The sequence below is a fragment of the Vigna angularis genome, chromosome 2 (assembly GCF_016808095.1).
Source record: "Vigna angularis cultivar LongXiaoDou No.4 chromosome 2, ASM1680809v1, whole genome shotgun sequence".
NCBI lineage: Eukaryota > Viridiplantae > Streptophyta > Magnoliopsida > Fabales > Fabaceae > Vigna > Vigna angularis.
Genome location: NC_068971.1, coordinates 7246765 through 7268532, shown reverse-complemented (window position 1 = coordinate 7268532; position 21768 = coordinate 7246765). Strand labels below are relative to the sequence as shown.

The 21768-nt window shown below is 29.9% G+C and overlaps 2 protein-coding genes across 2 annotated transcripts; both read right to left on the bottom strand.

Moving 5' to 3' along the window:
* Positions 1–561: 561 nt before the first annotated feature.
* LOC108327211 (protein DETOXIFICATION 34) lies at positions 562–3624 on the bottom strand. The gene is made up of 8 exons (XM_052872468.1): positions 3352–3624; positions 2517–3142; positions 2068–2124; positions 1723–1961; positions 1521–1639; positions 921–1007; positions 726–787; positions 562–622 (listed from the first exon to the last, which is right to left on the bottom strand). The coding sequence occupies exons 1-8, from the start codon at positions 3622–3624 to the stop codon at positions 562–564; spliced, it is 1524 nt and encodes a 507-aa protein (XP_052728428.1).
* An 8452-nt stretch (positions 3625–12076) lies between these two features.
* LOC108328933 (probable E3 ubiquitin-protein ligase RHB1A) lies at positions 12077–17574 on the bottom strand. The gene is made up of 5 exons (XM_017562844.2): positions 17440–17574; positions 16377–16555; positions 14475–14844; positions 14227–14336; positions 12077–12522 (listed from the first exon to the last, which is right to left on the bottom strand). The coding sequence occupies exons 2-5, from the start codon at positions 16437–16439 to the stop codon at positions 12508–12510; spliced, it is 558 nt and encodes a 185-aa protein (XP_017418333.1). The 5' UTR covers positions 16440–16555; positions 17440–17574; the 3' UTR covers positions 12077–12507.
* Between the last annotated feature and the right edge of the window lie 4194 nt (positions 17575–21768).

The window sequence follows — 21768 nt, the reverse complement described above, 5'->3', positions numbered from 1 at the left end:
TATCAGAATCAACATCAATGTTATTAATAAACTTGACAGTGATAATCTTTCAAAAAAAGTAAGAGCTTTTTTAATTGTATTAAATTTTCTAATACTCTGATGATTATCTTCGTCTTGTTTTCCTATTTGGTAATTTTTACAATCTAGATTTTGATCATGATTTATATTATTTTCAATAGGTTCAAGAAGGAAAGCGAAATCATTTTGCAGTTGTTAAACCTCAGATATGTTCGTATTACCTCAACCATAACAGTAGATATGTTCGTATTACCTCAGATATTTTACTTTACATATTATAAATGAATAAATAATAATTCATGACAAAGATAAAATTCTAAGGTTTCACATTTATTTATTTTCTTGTGCATTGCAAATTAAAGGTTTCACATTTATTTATTTATATCATTGACATGACTGATATCAAACAAACCTATATTTACAAATACAAAAAGCTGTAATTTATCACACAAGAAAAGAAATGACGAAAAAGTATTTAACAAAATTTGTAAATGATTACGTTTCTTGGACATGTTGATATAAAATCTTCAAGAGAGAAAAAGTTTATTCAACCATCTCTATGTAGCCCGTCGTAGATTTGAGAGAGACTAATTCTTCGCTGCACCTGGAGAAGTCCTAGATTCAAAAAATGAACAAAAGCATAAGAAACTTACATATGCAAACAACTTAGTCAATAATGTTTGGATGTTTTTGTTTTTTAATTTTACGTTGTATTAGTATCCATTTCTTGTCCGGTCCATTGCCGCATTCGTTCTGATGCTTGCTCAACCTGAAAATTGAGCTTAATTAAGAATGCAAAGAAGAAGATCCAACATAAAATTGTGTTTGTTCATCTTAGTAAATTGATTGAACTATGAATATAAGTTTCATTGCTGCTTAGAAAGAAAAGCACTGATTCAAACCTCCTTGTTCCAGTTGGTTCTATAGACAATAATCAACAAGATGAGTGTTTGCAAAGCTGTCCCACAGATCATCCCAATCCAAATACCCTGCAACAACACTTTCCATGTCAATTTAGTCTGATAACTTCTTCTCATCAATTTGATTAACACATGAAAAGATTAATAAGAAAAAAATTGCTATGTTTTGCCTCATTTGATGATGAAATTGGATGGTTTTTTATTTGAGTGAAAATTGTTAAGAAGTGAACTTTTAAGTCTAAATTAACCCACAAAATCAGTTTGTTAGGTGAGGTTTGCATCTACTTATATATTATAAATTGACCTTATCTCTAGTCGATGTGAGATTTTCAATACACCTTCTCACGCTAAGGTATTGGGTGGTTCGATAACGGTCTGACAGCAGGTGAAACAACATGTCCAACAAACAACAAATATAGATAGGATAGGTTGTAACCATAGCTCTAATACCATGTTAAAGTGGACTTTAACACTAACTCAATCTCACAAAATCAGCTTGTAAGATGAAGTCCACTTATATATTATAAATTGGTTTTATCTTAGTCGATGTAGGACTTCCAAGAAAAATGGTGTATACTTTACCTCTACTCTATAACCCAACTTGTAGCCAAAAAAGAAGCCAAGAGGGAGTCCCAGGATATAATAACAAAACAGGTTGATGTAAGCAACCAAATACTGCCAACCCCCTCCAACAGCAACACCTGAAAGAATAGCAGAAGCACTTCATGCTTTTCCTAATACTGCATAATAGTTTATACAATCCAAATTATTTGGACCCTCTTACCTGATATAACTGGCTGAACACTATTCAGAATCATGGTTATGCCAAGAAGGTTTGCTAATTTAGAAACTGCTTTAATCATTTCTTTACTAGCAGTGAAAATGACAGCAAAATAGTCTTTTGTGATTAAAATAATGGCTGCAAAAAGTAACCCAATGACGAGGGACTCAACAATTGTGACAATCACTGAATATTTTGCTGCTACTGGGCGCCCTAATCCGAGCTCATTTGAAACCCTCACACTGAGAAAATGAAAAAGAAAACTGAAATCATTCATTTGAAGTTGTAAAATAACCTTGACAGCAACGTGGGAAGAAAAAACAAATAAGGCACAGATGAAGAATTTACCTAATTGCTGCATTGATCCCTATAAACAACATTCCTTCCCATCCATTTATATTCATGCTGAAAGAGGAAAAGCAGAATAAGCATCAAATACTAGTCTCTAAGACTATTTAAGACAACAAACTTGTAGAAAATAACATTATCAAAATGTTTCACGTTATTTGGTTTTGTCCTATTTAAATACACCAATCATTAAGTATTATCAAAGGTCCTTTACAGAAGATGATAGGGGAAGAAATGAAATTTGGATTCTCTGTTGGATTTTTCTGTATTGTTCTTCTGTTGTACTTTTAAAATACACCGACTGATTTTTATGTTTTAAAATATATTAAAAAGAATTTTAATATCCAAATATCAGTGTATTTTTAATGCTCAATAGCAGATAATAGTATCAGAAAAACATATCAGAGAATCTGGACTCGAAGAAATGTAGGTGTTTGGATATGACTTACCAAATTGAAAGAGAACCAACAGCAATAACTGGATTGTCAAGGTGTCCAGTGAGCACAATCAAGATCATAAAATACCAAACCTCTAAGCAAAGCATGATGGCTGAAGCAACTGACAATTTGATAAAGGCCCAAAGATCCTTGAAGGCTAACCAAGAGAAGCCTCTCCACCCATCCTTGCACCAACCAATGACATATGCAGCTTGAGCCAAAGCAATGATCCAAGCTGTTGTGCAATAGGCTGCAGCAGCACCACCAGTACCCCAAGCAAGCACCTTCATGAAAAGAACTAGAATAATGACATGTAAAATAAGGGCTACAAAACCCAGCCATGCAAGGAATCCCACTTTGGTTTGTGCCTGCAAGAACTTTTGGGTAGGAAAATTGATTGCAAGAGAAAACATCTGAGGGATAGATTGAAGAGTGAATACTCCAGCTAACTCAGCAATATCACGTTCTTGTCCAAGGAGTATAAGGATTGGCTCAGCATAGATGTAAATTGGCAAGAGGCAGATGCACCCACCCAATAAGATTATCCAAGAACGTTGCATGTAAATCCCCAGCATCTCTACTTGTCCAGCACCAAATGCTTGCCCACATAGAGTCTCTAGTGCACTTGCCATACCAAGCTGCAAGTAGCACTTTGTTAGAAACAACTGCACAATTTGTTGCCTGCAAGTGCATGCATGTGGGATGAAATTTTTGACCAGTTGATAGCTTGATTAGCATAAGATGAATTTCTTAACAAGTTTGACAGTTATCAAGCATAATTCTCTTCTGATGCACAAATAATAAGATTAGAAAAGAATCCAAGAGTTCATAGACGTTAGAAGCTAACCAAGAAACCAAAAGAGAAATTTGAAATGACCGAAAGAGAGATTGAGACTGCAGAGAGTTCCAAATCTCCAAGATGGCCAACGAAGATACTTGTGAAGGAATTGACACCATAATTGCACAGTATGCTGAAAGCAATAGGGCCAGCAATTTGCCAAAGCTTTATGGATTCCGCAGAGAACACAGTTCTAACATCTGCAAAGGAAGTCATTTTAGTGTAGTCAACGTTTGTGTCAACTAGACCCTCAGGAGCATGGTGGAGCTCTGTGTTATCCATGGAACTCACAGTGTTGAACAATGGTGTCTCTCCCCCTGGCGACTTTGGTGTTTTCTTGGGAGAGTTTTCAGGAGAGGAGGATGAGCTATCTCTCCCTCCTCCATTTTCCTTTCTGTCTTCTTTACCTATTTTGTAAGATTTTTATCGAACCCTTTTCGTTTCTCAGGTGGTGGAATCAGACGGTTGCATGCAGAAACTTAACTCATGCAAGACAAGTGCAGAGGAAACAAGGACAAAAGTGGTCTTGTCAATGGTTTTTGTTTCTTTCTATTTTCTTGAATGTCTTTGTGTGAACCACTTTGCTCATTGTTTCTTTGTTTACACAACACAAGATTTTCTTGGCTATAATTTAGGCTTGCCTTAAATTGAAATCATGTAGACCAAGAAACGGATGAGATGACTAGGTCTCCTTCATTCTCTAACTGACACAGATATTTATTATTTCTAAGCAAAAAAGAAAAAAGAAAAAACTTTCCCTTTTATTTACTGTTTTCTGCGTTTTTCTTTGTGTTGGCCAAAGATAGAAATCACATAATGACACTGCATAACATCTGTATCAAAATAATATAAGGATAACAACACTCTTCAATAATTCTGCTGCAGATTACAAGGGGTTGAAATAACAATTAAGATGTTGAAATCTATTTACAATACTATAAAAGTTGTTTCAATAATCACATCATATATATTATATATTCATGTTTAAACTTCTGTATAATGTGTTGATTTAGTTTTCCTTAATTCACTGTTTCTTTTCTTGATTTATAGCAGCTTATTTCAACATTGGCCAGTTATATTTTCTTTTCTTAAGTTATTTAAATTGTTTAATTTATCTTAATGATTTAAGTTACTATATTTTTACTGTTTCGCATTTAATTTCATGGCAAACAATATTAGAACAGGTATGAAAAGGAAAAAGATTATCTTGTTGCAACTCTTGACCATCTTTATTTATATTATTTATTGAAATTAATTATCAATATATTAGCTTAGAAGTTCGCCTGTTGGAAATGTAAGAATTAATAATAGTTTATATTAATACTTTTGTCAAATAATTTATATCAACAATAAATAACCCAAATAATTCATTCTAACAAATTTAAAATGCATCACATAACAAATAACAAATTTAAGACGCATCAAATAATAGTTTGCATGTAATAATTACTATTACTTAATTTTAACGTATAAATCCGGTTTAAATGCAAAACCAATGAAACATACACATTTCAATCTACACATAGCCAATTTAGTTGAAATTTTTCTAAGAACAACCATATTCAAAAATATAAAAAAAATTCACTTATAATTAAAAATAATTTTACCTTGAAAATTTATTGGCCAAACTTGTAGGAACTGTAAATTGAGTTCTGATCAAACAAAAGTGCTTTATATACTCTCATTGCTTATTACAACAAAAATGATATTACTGACAGATTGATCGTTAATAATGTATAAATTTTGTCGATAAATTAAAATTATTGACGATTTACTAACAGTCAAAAATTCGTTCGTAATATCATTGTTGATAAAAAAATTTCATCTATCAGTAATTACTTACGGAAAAATTCATCGATAAATTTATTGGTAATTACCGAAAAAAATTTGTCAATAAACACGTTGATAATTATCGAAAGAATAGTTCGTTGGTAATTACCGACGGAAAAATTCGTAGGTAAATCTGTCAATAAATATCGTGATCTGGTTCATCTTCTTTCCCTGCTCTACTTCTTCTTTCTTTTAATTTTACTACGACGGTGTTGCATGGTGGTGACAGTGCTTGGTTACTTTGTGCTGCGAAAGAGGAAGAATAGAGGCTACCTGGCTGAACGGATATGGTGGCGACGTGACTGAATGAAGACGGTGGACTAGTTGAACAGAGACGACAACCTAGCTAAACGGACACAACGACCTGACCGAACGAAGATGGAGGCTTGTAGCGTTGTGGTGGAGTTGAGAGGAAGTAAAGGAAAAGATGAAGCTGCCTCGAGCACTCAAAATGAACATCTACGAGAGAGTGAAAAATATATAACATTTTTGTCTCGCGAACAAAGAGGAAAAATGGGCGGGAAAATTCCCGGTCATTTTACTGACAAATTTTTTGTCGGTAATGTATATCATTTACCGACGAGTTATACCAACGAAAAAATTCGTCCATAAATGAAAAAATAGACAGAAAATTCCCGTCCATTTTATCGACAGATTTATCGACGAATTTTTTCGTAGCTAATGTATATTGATGTATTGACAAATTTAACCAATAGATTTATCAACGAATTTTTTTGTAGATAATGCATGTCTCATTTACCGACAGATTCTTTCATGAGTAATGCATGTCTCATTTTCGTCAGTAAAATTTGTCGATAATGTCATGAATTTTGAGTAATCATATTATCATGCAATAATTATACTAGACTTAATCATCAAAATATACAATAATCATACTAGACTTAATCATCTCATCATACAATAATCATATTAGACTTAATCATCATATCATACAATAATCAAGCTAAACACAACCATCTCATCATATAATAATCATACCAAACACACTCATCATATCATACAATAATCATACTAAACACAATCATCTCATCATATAATAACAATCATTACATCATACAATAATCATGCAAACAAAACTATCTTATCATACAAATAATCATATTAGACACACTCATCACATCATAAAATAATCATTCTAAACACAACCATCTCATCATACAATAATCATACTAGACACACTCATCACATTATACAATAATCATGCTAAACACAATCATCTCATCATACAATAAGCATACCAAACAGACTCATCCAGATGAGACGTTGATGCGAAATAATGGGAAGTTGTTCACTTGTGGTGACCTTCACTGCTATTTATAGATACACTTCCAATACAATATTAAACAAATTTCATCCACAAGGTTAGCATGGTAACACCTATGTCCAAAACTGACATATAGACTAGGACCTCTTGCTCCTCTTACCACATAACTCATCATTCTCTACTTGAGACTGGATGGTTATTGGAGTATCAAGATAATCTCCAATATCAAAACTCTCAACATCAACACGTATACTAATTAATTACACCCACAAAGTCTCTCCGCGAGACCCATGACCAACTTCATGTCATGTTCATATTCATCAACCCATTCATCGTGCAATATATATTTGATCCAAATTCATGTTCATAGCTTAACATAGAATAATGTTCAAGTCAATGATAAAATTAGACATACAAATCAATATAATACAATTACTCAAAATTTCACCCAACATGATCAAATATTATTAACAATTTAAATAGTTAGAGTATTACATAGGATGATTATTCTCATTACAGACCTCTAATTAAAGATATGACCGATCAAAGTAATTAACAAAAAGTTTAGAACCTATTGTAAAAGTTTCAATTCATCCAACGGTTAATCAAGTGAAAATCTTAATTTTACCTAGATGACTCAAAAATAAAATTTAAGATGGGATTGAGTTTTCTAATAAACCCGAAAATAATTTCTCTAAATATAGACATCCAATTAAAATATGAACAATCGAAGTGAATCAATACATCTTAGGAACTACATATTAAAATTCCAGGTTAATCTAGCAACTAAGTAGAAATTGAAGTTTTGTCGCAGTAACCTAAAAACAGAATTTAAGTGATTTTTAAGTCGATCTAACTGTAAATAAAACAGAAATTAAAGTTTTTACTAAGATAACTTAAGGACAATCTTATAGTGTTAATTATGTTACTCAAAAATGCGAAATTTATACCTCTATATACAAACCTATTATTAAAAATCCAAACGGTATTTTGACCATTTGCATCCAATTGATTACGGTTCATTATTTTACACATTTGGAAATTTTTTTCTTTTTAAAAAAAACAAGTAGAAATTTGTTAAGAGGGTTTAAACCTCTATCCTTAATGTTAACATATGTAACTACTGTTTGAGCTACCACAATTTTCTTCTTCAACTTAACACTTTTCTTTAATATAAACTCATTAATCACGTTTTTATTCATAAATAAATTTATTACTACTAATAATAATGAAAATTATTACTACTTATTAAGAATATTTTCATATTTTCATGGGTATATGTAAATTTGTTTTCACTGTCCTATATACTATTAGTATAAAGAAATTGTCTTTTTATTGTACTTCAATTTTAGTCTTTAAAATTTTTTAAATAAAAATAATTATTTTATCAATTTCTTTTTATTTTATCAATTTGACCTTTTTTATGCTAAAATTTAACTTCTTTTAAAGCTAAAATATCTATATTAATAAAGAAATTATCTAAAAAAATAACAACCACTACCTATAATAAAATTATGAAAATTATTTAAATTTACTTTTATCTATACTATTATGTAAATTATTTAAATTTACTTTTATATATACTATTATGTAAAGAGATTTTCTCTTTGGATGTACACTTTTTTTTTCAATTTTACTCTTTAAGTAATTTTTTAAATTAAAGTAATTATTTTATTAATTTTACTTTTATGTGACTATTTTTATTTAAATTTAATTTTTTTTAATTTCACAGTTTTTTCTAAAATTTAATTATTTTTTAAACTAAAATAACTATTATAATAAATCAATAAGGACCTAGAAAATAGATTATTAGAGCAGATAGGTGTATAAAATAATGAGACAAATTATTTTACTTTAAAATAATCTTATAACATAAATATAATTTTTATAAACACGTCTCATTATTTTAAGAACACTTCATCTCTCTAGAACACTATTTCTCTGAGTTCTCTGAGTTCTCTCTACCATCTCTTGCTACTGAGTTATCTGTTCGACGATCAAGAGGTGCCTAGGCGATCCTGGCGTTGAGGGCTTCGATCTTGATCGATCAATTTCGTGTTTCTCAACTGGTAAGTTGTTTCCCCCTTTTATCCGTGTATTCTTGGACTGTGAGCATGCAACGTTTCTGTCTTGCATGTGGTTAGCAGTTCTTCCTTCAATTTCTAGCTCAATTTAGGTTCTAAGAGCTGTTCTCTATCACCAATTGGTGAGTTGTAGGTTTCTGTTGAGTTTCCTTGCGTTGCAAGCCATTGTCGGAGTATCTCTGTGGGCTGGACTATTATCTCTGAGGTAAGGGAAGCTAGATTATTAATTTAATTAGTAGTATGGCATGTGTGTGATAAAATATGTGTTATAGTGTTGTTTGAGTTGAACATTAGGTTTTGAGTAGATTTAATTGTGTGTTATTTGAACGTTAAATTGTGTAAACTGTAAAATGATGATTATGAATCTAATTGTTGTAATTGTGCATGTCGGAGGTACTGGTTGTGAGTAATCTGTTGTGGTAGTGATGAGGTTGAGAGAATTGTAGTTTTGGAATAGAATTTGGTACATAAACACTTTAGATTGATGTTGTGAAGGTTTAGAATCACTTAGTCAAGTCTAATTAGGTATATACAACAATCTAGGGGTGTTAGAAGTTGAGAAAAATGTTTAGAATTGGTAAGTTGTGGTTGAGTTGCATAATTCTGCAGAATTTCGTTCTGCAGATTATGTAGACTCGCTGTGCGAATGGATTCGCATAGCGAGTCACCTTGGTGAGATGCTTTCTGCCAAGGCATTCGCACAGCGAATGGGTGCGCTGTGCGAATGGATTGAGAGGGTTGCTCTCTGTTTGATGATTTGCATAGCGAATCAGGTCGTTATGCGATTGGTTGGGGTTTGGGACTATTATTCTTTTTATTGGAACAACGAATGGGTTTCGCTCTGTGAGTGCTTAAGGAGCATGAGCCGTTGTCTAAGGTTCTCGCATAGCGAGCTGGGACGCTATGCGAGGGGTCTGATTCAAGTCGCGGTTTATTCGCATAGCGAGTCTAACCGCTATGCGAATGGTTTAGAGGGTTGGGTCTCTGTTTGAGGATTCGCACAACAAGCTGTGTCGCTGTGCGAGAAGCCTTTAGTTTCGCTATGCGAATGTGTGCGCTGGGCGAGGGGTTCAGTTCTAGTTCGCTTTTCTTTTGATCTTAAGTTGTTTTAAATGAAACATTGAATGCTTTATGAAGTATGTTGAAGTTGTATTATGTAATATCATTGGTTAGTGATGTAAGTTGTGTTTCAAAGTGAAAGTTGGTGATTTCAAAGTGTAAAGTTCAAAGTATGGTTAATGGACGTAATTCCATGATCCTCAAGGAGAGGATACATGGTGGTGCCCTATGTTGTGATTCAAAGTGCAATCTCTTGTTGAGATTCAAGTAAGTTTAGAATGAATGCAGGAGCTTAGTCTTGGGGGTTATCCTAAAACTCCAATGGTCTTTCATTCTCAAGTAGAGAGGATTGATCCATGTCGTGAGGAGTAACAGGAGGTCCTAGTCTTGGGTGCTTCCAGTATGGCCCAAGGTGAGTGATAACGGACTAATCTCGTGAGTGTGGTAGGGTGAAACCCATTGGCAATGACTTTGCAAAGTAGTAGAAGCCACCACGAGTGCACAACCCGTCATAGCTCGACAATCATTCTAAGTCCGAACAGTCAAAGTCAGTGTGGTATTATATGTGAAGGTTTATGTGATGTGAATGAATAATATGATTGTATGAAGCTTAGTAAATTAGTATGAGATTAATCTTTGTTCAAACTAGCTTACCCTGTTGTGTGCTTGTATTTTGTATGTTCTGGTGTTCTTCTTCTACAATGATCATCCTTTAGGTGTGAGCAGCGGAAGAAGAGGTGTCTCTGGAACAGGCATTGGATAGAGGTGATGTTGCGGAGTAGTTAGTATAGTATAACCTTATATATAGTTTTGATCATCCTTTTTGTATATAAAGTTTTAAATTTATAGTTGTTTTTGGATAACTATTAACACTCTATGTTCTAGCTGGATAATTGTTCTATATTATCATGTATGTGATGCTTCTCTTTATAGTTTATACTATAATATTGGGATGTTACATTATCCAATAAAAGATAATAAAATAATAAATTATTTAAATTTACTTTTATACTTACGATAATAATAATTTATTATTTTTTATTATCATAAAAAAAATCGCGTAACAGATACTTTTTCATGTACATTTTTTTTTCAATTTTATCCTTAGGTAAGTTATTTTAAGATAGAATATATTTTCATTTTTATCCTAACCGTTAATTTAGATTTAATTAATTTTTAAATTAAAATAATTATTTTATCATATTATCCTCTTAAATCTCTATTTATTTAAATTCATTTATTTTTTAATATTAAATTAATTATCTATAATTGAAAAAGGATACACGTACGTGTAAAACATATGTTTGTACTTGTATTAACTAATATTTTTATTTGTATTGTTAAACTAATATTAATTAAGAATAAAAAATTAAGAAATGTCTATTATAAACTTGCAAATATTTTTTAAAGGATTAAAAGTAGACAAAAGGATATTCGTATAAACTAAAAACATATTTAAATATTTAATAAAGGTAAAATGATATTATTTTAATATATGTTCTCATGAAAAAATATGAATCATACTTTCCCGAAGCAGTTTCTTCTTATTCTTTCATAAATTTTTTTATCTCCATAATTTTTTATATTTTAAATTATATATTTGGAATTTAAATTTTATATTTCAAAATATTTAATTCATAATATATTTTTTATTTTAAAATATATAATTCAAATTACAACTTTTATATTTTGAAATATATAATTTAAAATACAACTTTTTGTATTTTAGAATAATTTTTTATTTTTATTTTAGAATATAAAATTCAAAATAAAAAAATTTCAAATTATAAATTTTAAAATACACAAAATTTATAAAGGTGCACATTAAAATACATCACCATGAGGGTGATGAGTGATGTGTCATGGAGTATTCACGGATTAGTTCAGCTTTTAGTTCTGGCACTTCCATACATCATTTTACTTTGTTTTGAAAATTTTTCAGAACAAGTTTTCTGGAATTTTCGAAACAAGATTGTCATAACAATTTTTTAAACGATATTTTTAGAATAAAATTTTCAGAGTAGAATTTTTGAAACGTATGAAATGCATTCTGTAGTCAACTTTTGAGAATGAGATTTCTAAAAAAAGCTTTCCAAAACGTATATAATGACTTTCGGAACAAATTTTCCAAAACACTCTTACGTGAAAGGTGTTTTGAAAAGAGCTTTTCAAAAAATGTAGAGTTTTACATAATCTTGTAATTAAAATGGTAAACAATATAAATTGTTGTAACTAATTTTTCTAGACTAAATAATAACAAAAAAATTATAAGACAGATACATAACTGTAATATATTATGAAGTTTAATTCAATCTTACAAAACCAATTTATAAAATGAAATTTACACTCTTTTATATATTCTAAATTGATCTCATCTTTCGTTCACGTAAAACTTCCAAAACACATAAATTATTGAATTTGAATTGTCATGTTGAACAGAACAGATAAACAGCCATAATAATGGAAAATAAAGAAGTGAAGAAAACTAAATAGAAAAAAGATCTTATTGTATACTTTATAATTACTGGTTGCAAATACAACAAAAATACAGAACCCCAGAATCCACTCGGATATATATAAATATATATATATATATATATACAGAAATAAATAGTGAGAAATTTTTACAAGAAAAGGAAAGCAGTAAATCAACACAAGAAAAAGAGGTGTGAACATGAATGCTGGGATCTAAAAATAAAAGAAATTGCATTTGAAGAGACATGGTATAGGGTGTATCTTTCTGTCATGGCTGAACCTTCTAAAATAATGACTTCGTCTTTGCACCATGAATTGAAAATGAATCTGTAGCTACCATCATCTAACCAAGCATCATGCAATCAACTTCATCTATCATCCATCCATTTAAAGCCATTCATTTTAAAACAACCCAACTAATTCATTGTCTGATCAAAATACCATCTCCTGTAACACCAAAGGAAGAACAATATTGTCAACAACCAAAAACAGTATTGATCATCTCCATAATCAAAATATCATAATTGATTTGCTACATAAAAATTATCTTACAGATATTATTTTATTGTCCACAATAATGAACAATTAGCAGCTAATTGGGACTTCTAAAGTTAGTTTGTCAAAAAACAATTTTTTTCACCTCTACCCTTTTTAATTCCTATATCTGGTGCAACCCAAATAAAATTTTAGTTCACATGATGTTAGGACTTAAACACAAGAAGAAAATTTAACCTAAAAAGACTAGTCCACTAGGTGGGAGAGCCTCTAGGCTTGAGTAGTAGTATATCAAGTGGGGTTCATTCTACTTAATGTGAGAGTCCTAACTATGGGACCCCTTTAAAAGGAGGACAACTTTCAACTAGAGGACCGTCGGTTCAAGGGTGAATTAGATAAAGCACTCACTTTAGACCTAAATAAAAGCCTCAAAACTTTTTTTTAGAATTAATGTTCTTCTATTAAATTAATTATAAAATTATGTTTAAGAAAAAAAATGCCTAAATTTTTTTTAGTACTAATATACTTATATTAAATTAATTATAAAATTATGATTAAGAAAAACAAAAAGGTTTCAAAAAATTTTTAGTACTGTTATACTTCTATTAAGTTAATTATAACTTTATGTTTAAGAATAAAATTTAATTAAATTATTATCAATGTATGTTAATTTTTACTCGTATTAAAAATGATATTTAATGATTTAAAACCTTTTTTCAATAAATTATAATTTTACTTAGGAAATAGAGAATGATTATTTATCTTTAGTAATAATATATCCATTTTGATTTCTACTTTCTTTTTTATGTCACTGAGATTTTTCATTTACTGATTCTACTCCTTACCCCTCATTTATTCTAATCTATAATTCTTCTACAGATTCCATTCCTTAAATCTTATACAATCTTTTTATCCCCATTTTTTATTAGTATGTTTTTCTTTCTATTTGTATTGATGTTGCTTTTATTCTATTTATTGAATTTGTATTAGGATTAGAAATGCGTTTCTTTTGTCCGATTTTATTTCCGATTTTATTTTTCAGTACTTTTCGATTTATGGGTTGAGTTTTTCTGCATCTAGTTTAAGGAGGAAGTGGAATTTTTGCTTGAATTGAATGGCAACACTATTAACTAGATGAAATAATGGAGATGAAATCTCCAATGAAATAAGCTTTGAACACGAGTTGATATTGGAGAATAGTGAAAATTAAATGAAATTAATTATGACAATTTAATAGATAATTTGGCATAAAAAAGCTTGAAAAATAAATTTTAAATAAAAAGTCTCATTCTTAAGTTTGCTTTAGGTCTCCCAAAGCCTTGAGCCAACCCTGAACTAGAGCATCAACTGTTAGACTTAAACATAAGAGAATCCAATTAGAAAGACTAGTTCATTAGGTGAGAGAATCACAAGTATAAGTACCAGATCAAGTACATCATTCTACTCAATGTAGAACTCCAAATATATTATGTCACTTAGGGCATGTTTGAATGAACTTATTTTGAAGAAACAATCATTTAGTTTTACCAGTTTCCAGAGATAACTGATGCAAAATAAGCAATTATCTTTCCAAATATGCATTTCCAAGCATACATTATGAAAACAAGTCTAAGATGAGGTTTTTCATGTAACAGAGAACTAACGCAAAAGCCATACCTGATCACATATAGGACAGGAGTCACTTCTTTCCATCCACTCAAGAATGCAGGATAGGTGAAAATGGTGTTCACATTTGGTCAAATCTCTAGGATTTTCAACATCATATTCTGCATTAGAAATTAAAAGATATAAAATTATTACTTTTGTCACCTGTGTGTGTGAGAGGATTCATTCCTCTTGATTTGTGCACCTGAAACATGGAAAATTTAACTGACATTTACTTTTAATAACACAAGCAACTGTACCTTCAAGACAAATTGGACAGACATCCTCTTCTTCCATCAATAATATTTTACTTTCATTCGGTTTTGATAGTTCTTCCTTCCTTGGAGATGTTGGACTGGAGTTGGTTTGAGCTTTACAATTTGATTCTTCAACATCTTCACGAGTAATTAAAGCTTCAAAACTACTAACTGTTTCTCTGCCAGATTCAGAATATGTTGTTGATGCAGAACCTCCCAAAACCGTGTCATAAGGAAGAGGCACGGGAGGGGGCTGGAATGTATCAGGCACGGATGCTTCCAGGTTCAAACCAACCAGAAATCCAGCATTGAGTGAAGCATTTGTGCCATCATTAGAAGTTAAAGACTCATGCTCTTCAAAAGTCGGCGGGCACTGCAAACAGTTTTTATTTTCGGGTTCAAATCATAAGCTCTTAACTTATAAACCACAATCTAAAACAACAAACTAGTAGATAGATCAGATTGAAGTATTCAAAATCGAAAAGAACAAGGAAAACAAACAGTTTTTATTTTCGGGTTCAAATCATAAGCTCTTAACTTATAAACCACAATCTAAAACAACAAACTAGTAGATAGATCAGATTGAAGTATTCAAAATCGAAAAGAACAAGGAAAACAATCCATTTTTTACTACAATTAGGCCGTCTTCCCATTTGACCTCCATTAGGGGATCATGCATTCATGTAAAAGAAAGAAAGAGCAAAAACCATAGATCTTTTAGAAGAGTAAAATATATTGCATAGTATCAATAACAATTTTGTTCAAACTCCTAAGATATTTTTGCAAATTGCAAATATGACAATGAAACTCTAAGATGATAATGATACACTCATTCTCTTCAGTATAGTATTCATAAAAGCCACGTCCAAGCATAGAAAATATCAATTTAATTGCGAAGGTGGTTAACCTTGTTTATTTGACTTCCTCACCCTTTATCCACCAAAACTAATGCTTTGTTCACTTGAATGGATTTGGAGGAGAGTGATTGAGGGATTTGAAGGTAAATTTTTGTTGTTGTTTAATTGAGTGGATTTGGAGGTAAGTGAGAGTGGATTTAGAAGTAAATTTTTTTAATCTGTCACATCAATCAAATCTTATACTAATTCTCACAAACTTTACTTTCAAATGCATTCTCATTTACCTCCAAATCCACTCAAATAAACAACAAAAAAATGTATCTTCAAATCCTCTCAAATCCCCTCAATCACTCTTCCCCAAATCCATTCAAGTGAACAAAGCCTAAGTGGTGACAAAAAGAAACAATCTAATGGAAAATCATTTCAAAAAACAAAAACAAAAGAGAAAAATAATTCCATTTGAACTTTAACAATATTCCATTATTTTGCATCCTATCTCACATCTTCCCCAACATCTCATCCAAGTAGCAGCTATTCAAAATCACTTTGAGTGTCATGAATGTGATTTCTGGCAGATGCCGAACTTGATTCAACTGTGAAAGTAATATTCACTAGCACTCTTTTTGCATGAAATCTGATATTATGTGACAAAATTGTGCTGAAGTTCAAAAAGCAGCAATAAATCCATGTTGCTAAATTACTACATGGGAAACTGTTTGATCTTTCAATTAAGTGAACAGGGACTTTTCATCCAAAAAAAAATTGTAATTTAGTTAACAAAATAAAGCAGAAATAATATCTTACTACGCAATGGTTCCCCTATAAATCCATTTTTTTTAAGGCTTTTAGAGCAGGATGCTTATGAACTAGTTTGAATTTTCCTTCACATAGTTCGTCGCTCAATCCTTGCTAATCCTAATGATTACAAAATTACATAGGTGACAATGTTGGAAATAAAATGCTGGAGTGAGATTACCAGAAAAGTTCTTATCAGCTACCATATGGCCTAAGTTACAAATCAGATAAGAAAGGATAGAAAACTACTAACATAGTAATACACTGGTGCCCCTTGCAGATTAGGTTTTCTGGCAGAACAACAGCAACCTCCCATTTTCCAATAATTATTTTGTTATTTAATCAAAACACTCATTGACAGTTTCATTCTCTTCTGTTGTTTGAAATGAAGCTGGGATCAGATCAGAGGCCACCAAACTTTATGCATCTATTCTGCTTTCACAAGCCAACAAAAAACATTAAGGATTAATCCACATAAGAAACGAAATCAATTTCATAAAGCCACAATTACATCAATAGAAACTTTAAATTACTCAACTAAACACAAAGTGATAAATCAGACGTTATAGGAAGCCAAGGCCTACATTTTGAGAAACGATTCTAGAATTCTTTAGATTTCCATTGATATTATTGTACATAATAAGGCCATACAACTACATATTACAGGATAAAACTCATAGAGTTCCTTAGATGATTTTTTTATTGACCTCCAACAAGAATTAGGGTTTTACCTCAATAATCTCCATGATAAAAAAGATTAAAACGAAGCATAGATTATTGGGGGTGAAATTCCAATTCTGATGGAAAACAACACCAAACCAAAAGCAACAAAGGATTTCCCTTTAAGTTGTGTCCTAAATTATAATGGTTGCAATAGAGTATAGTGCAAATATCTTGACATAGAACATCAATCTCCACGTCTATCATGAATATATTTTAACCAAAACCACTAAAATCCCAGTTACAGATAACTCGAGCTAGCATATAATTTCGTTAAAGAAAAATACACTTACAAGAAGAAAAGCCATTAAAATCCAAATAGTCAATACTATAGAGAGAAGAAGAGGGGCACCCTCCAAAAAAAATCACAACCACACACATCATAACAGAGGAAACGCCTTGACCCACAAAACAAAAACAGCCCAAAACAAGAACCTTTTGAGAGAACAATAAAAGGAAGGAAATGAAAACCGTCACAGCCAAATTCAAAGCACAAAACCCTATTTACAAGGCAAAAAGGGTGGCTAAAACTGAAGTAGATGACCAATACACTCCATGAGAGCTGAGAAAGTGAAGAGTAGAAGCAAAAAACTTACCTTTTCGCAAAGATTAGGTGAAGAGAAGGATGAGAAACTGTTGAGGAATTGGGTTTGTTTCAGGAAGCTGAGTATGACTTTGGTTATGGTTCTGTGTATCTTTGTTTGATTTTCGTTTGTTTTTTCCTCGTCGACAGAACACAGTACACTATTTGTATGGAGACTATTATTTCTAACAAAATACTTCTTACAATTTGGGTGTCATTGAAAATTAAATATTTGACTTCAGAAATTTCACTGTTCATTTGTGGAAAAAATCGTAGTTGCTGAAATTTAATTTATTTTTGTTAATTGAATTAATTTCAAAGTTTGAAATTGTTGTTTGATTAATTCATTCATAATTTCACTCTTCTATTAGTTTTCCCATGATATTTATTTTAAAACTACTAATTAAAATTTTTCAAACATCTTGCTAAAAATAAACTAGAAATATAGCTACTGTATAATTTTTGTAATATTTATTACTTAAAATTAAAAAAAAAAATTATGGTAAATTTGTAAAGAAGGTTAATTTAATCAAATATTTAATTTAAAAATTAGAGTTTACTATGTAAACAAATTTATAAATAAAATTACAACTCTTTATTCCATTCAAACGTGTACCAGTTACTTACAAAATTATTAATGCCAAGTTCTTATTTAAATAACTAGGTTTATATCAAAACTTTACCTTAATTGTTCCATTAAAGCACATAAATAAACTCGTCACTTAAATTGAAATGATTTATGAATAGTTTAACTCATTTATATACAATGCTATATTCACTTTTAGAGTTTACATTCCTTTTATAGTTCTTAGCTTGCATTAATTCATTACAATAAAATTTATTTTATTAGTTTGTGAGAATATTCTGGGAAAAATAAACCAAACATATTGAAAATCATTTTCTTATTAATGTTTTAGTATGTATATTTAGTTTAATACAATGTGTTAAATTATTATAAGAGGATCCTAAAAAATCATGAATAAATATTTAACAGGGTATCATGGCCCATTAGGCTTCTGTGATGACTATTTTGTTTCCTATTACCAAGTACTTTAATTATAGTAATCATCTTTAATTATTTTTAATTTTGTTTATTATGATTTCAATCCCATCAAGACTTTTATATCAAAAAAAGTCAACTCAAATTGTTTCTAGCTTAGCCTTTGGGTTAGGGCTGCTGAACAAAGATAAAGACTATAATAAGTGAATGTTGAATTCAAACAAATATAATAACTTTAATTTCATGATTTTATTATGATAAGAAAGACTAACATTGTGTATTATATAAGCATTTATTTTCACGAATTTATTACGGAGAAAAATTAAATATTTGAAATTGAAAAATGATAACCATATTTCCACCTATTCATATTACTCAATCGAAGAAATGACCTTATAATAATAAATATATTATCAATGGTCAACATAGGATAAATTGTTTTTTTTAATCATGTCATACCATTTTTATTAACAATTTGTCAATAAATGTTTTTACAATAATATAGGTGTAAAGGGATTTATGAATGTTCTATTAAAGTGATTTATGAATTATATCTTAATTATTTATTTAACATTTTTTAGTTTGAATAATTGATATAACAATGTTCTACATTTCAAAAGATTAGAATAATAATTTATTAAAAATATTTTATACAGTGACATAACCTATGTAATAATTGGTTAATAAGTTGATCAACTTCTATAATATTAGGTTTGGGTTGTTTCCTTTCTAACTACAAAGAAAAGAGAATATGTGGGTAACTATTTTTCTTGATTAGTCACGAGATTAAAAAACAAATGAAGGTGACGAAATCCTCATTAAGTAGCTTAAGAATATAATAATTACAATTTATTATTCAATTACAGTTTTGTCTTGAGCTTAATTCTTTCTGGATTATAAATTATTTGAAATAATTCATTGGCTACCACTTTAAGGTGTGTTGCTGCATGAAATGTAGAACTTGGGTCCACGTAACATTATCAAAATCTGGTGATGTGAAATAAAATATAATAATTCGGACATAATAATTGTAATTTTACCATAAAAAGACATAATAATTATAGGGATAATAAAAAGAATTAGAAGATTCATTATATGCCTTTGGTATTCAGATTTTAAAAGTTCTCAAATTTATACCTTTATTTTTTATCCATTAAATGCCCAAAATTTAACTTTTATAAATAAAAATACGTTAAATATACTTTTAGTTTCATATAAAATTAGAATTTGTTTTTTTTTATATTTTTTATTTTCAAACTTTAAAAATAAATAAATATTTTTTTAATTTAATTATGTTAATTTTTTTTAATGTATTAAACACATTTTAAAATAAGATTTGAATTATTTACATTGATATGTTTCAAATAACATAAAATATAATTTAATAAATTAAAAAAGATTAACATTACCAAATTAAAATATCTATATTAATTTATTTTTAAAATTTAAAAATTAAAATGTATCAAAGTTTTAAATATAAAAAAATTTTAATTTTATCATAAATTTAAAAACTAAAAACATATTTAAATTTTTAAAATAAAACTTTTAAAAAAGTTTAAAAGATCTTGCATCATCATACAAAATAACACTTGTTCGGTAGGTTTAGCCGTTTGTTTACATAAGTGGTTTACTGATTTTATTATTATTTTTAATAAGGACAAATTTATTATGTTGTTGGAAGAATTGAAAGAATTTTATATAATTAATAACACATTTGGATAACAACAAATTGGATTCACATATATTTTAAGACTAAGAGGGTTTTAAAGAAATGAGAAAACAACTCGGTAATGATGGGTACAAGATTCCTTTGGACTTTCTTTCATATTTAAGAAATAAGAAATTAGGAAAAGACAAAACAACACAAGTTTATATTTATTTTTCTCAAAAATTGAAAAATAAGCATACTTAGCATGGATACAATGATATTTCTACTCAAAAAATTATTTCTCTTTTTTATTTAGTATGGATACAATGATATTTGTACTTAGCATGGATACACGTCTCTTGAATTAGTAAAAAAAAAAAATGAAGAAACACCTTATTTGAATACACAGATAAATGAACAATTTTGAAAAACTCCACGTAAACATAATCAAATTGTTATATATACTCTATATTATTCGATTTAATTTAAAATCAATTTTCATGTTTGGAATTCATTTTAAAAAAATAATATTTAAATTAAATTTTACACCATGTTACATATTTGTTTGTTTCAAAAATTAAAACCTTACACGATCTGTTCTATTCCAGCTAAAATTAAATATATTTTAATTTTTTTTATAACTTTCCATGTTAAAAGATGGGCTAATAAAGAAAAACTTTTTCTGCACAAATTTAGACAAATATATTTTTTCCGACAAATTAAAGAAAAACTTTTCATGTTATAATGCATATAATGAAACATTTTCCATGCATAGACCCTTGTCAATGCATTTCAGTTGACAGGGATGTCTTTTATGCACAATGTAGTTTGACTTAATTTTTTAAAGAAATATTAACTTTTAAATAACTGTATTGTTCTAAAAGAAATGATAATATCACATGTTTTAAGGATAATTTTAATTAAGTTTATTGTGATTTGAGTGTGAAATGAATTGTTATGATATTGCTACCATGATAATCATGATAGAGATGACATTAGTAATAAAAATAAGGTTTAATCATTTCGAATGTTCCTATTTGTGCAGAATCGTCTCAACTAGGTCCTCGTATTCTTTTTTATCTCACTTAAGTCCCTATTTATGTAAAATTGAATCAATTGGAACCTTGCCATTAATTTTAATGAACGACGTTAAAATTGTAGTAAAATAGGATGCTGACTTTGCATGTGTGAGACAGGTGCCAGAGTTACGTGGAATTTAATTATTTTAAATTTTAAAAAACTATCCTCTTCCTCTTATGAGAAGAACCAAGAATCAGATAGCAAGCCAGAAACCCTCAGTTTGAGAGGCGAATATCAAACTGCAATCATCAACCTGCAATGGAACAACCAAATCTCAATAACATCCAAAACCGCAATAATCAAAACCCTCAAAATCTCCAACCGAACCCTCGCCAATCTACAAGGAACAAGAATCCCAACCAAATTTCGAATATAGAGGGAACCTAGGATTTCCCAAATTGATTTGAAGTGAAAACCCTAATCTCAGTTTCCAAAAATCAGGTATCGGCACAGAAACCTCTACGGAACCCAATCAAAAGCAGAAGAAGAAGAGGAGAAGGAAACTTCCTCCTTGCCGCGAATCAGAACAGAGGGAAGAAGAATAACAATTGCCAACGTGCCTCCGACGCCTTTTCGTCGCGCCTCCGACGCCTTTCCGTCGCTCCTCCACTGCG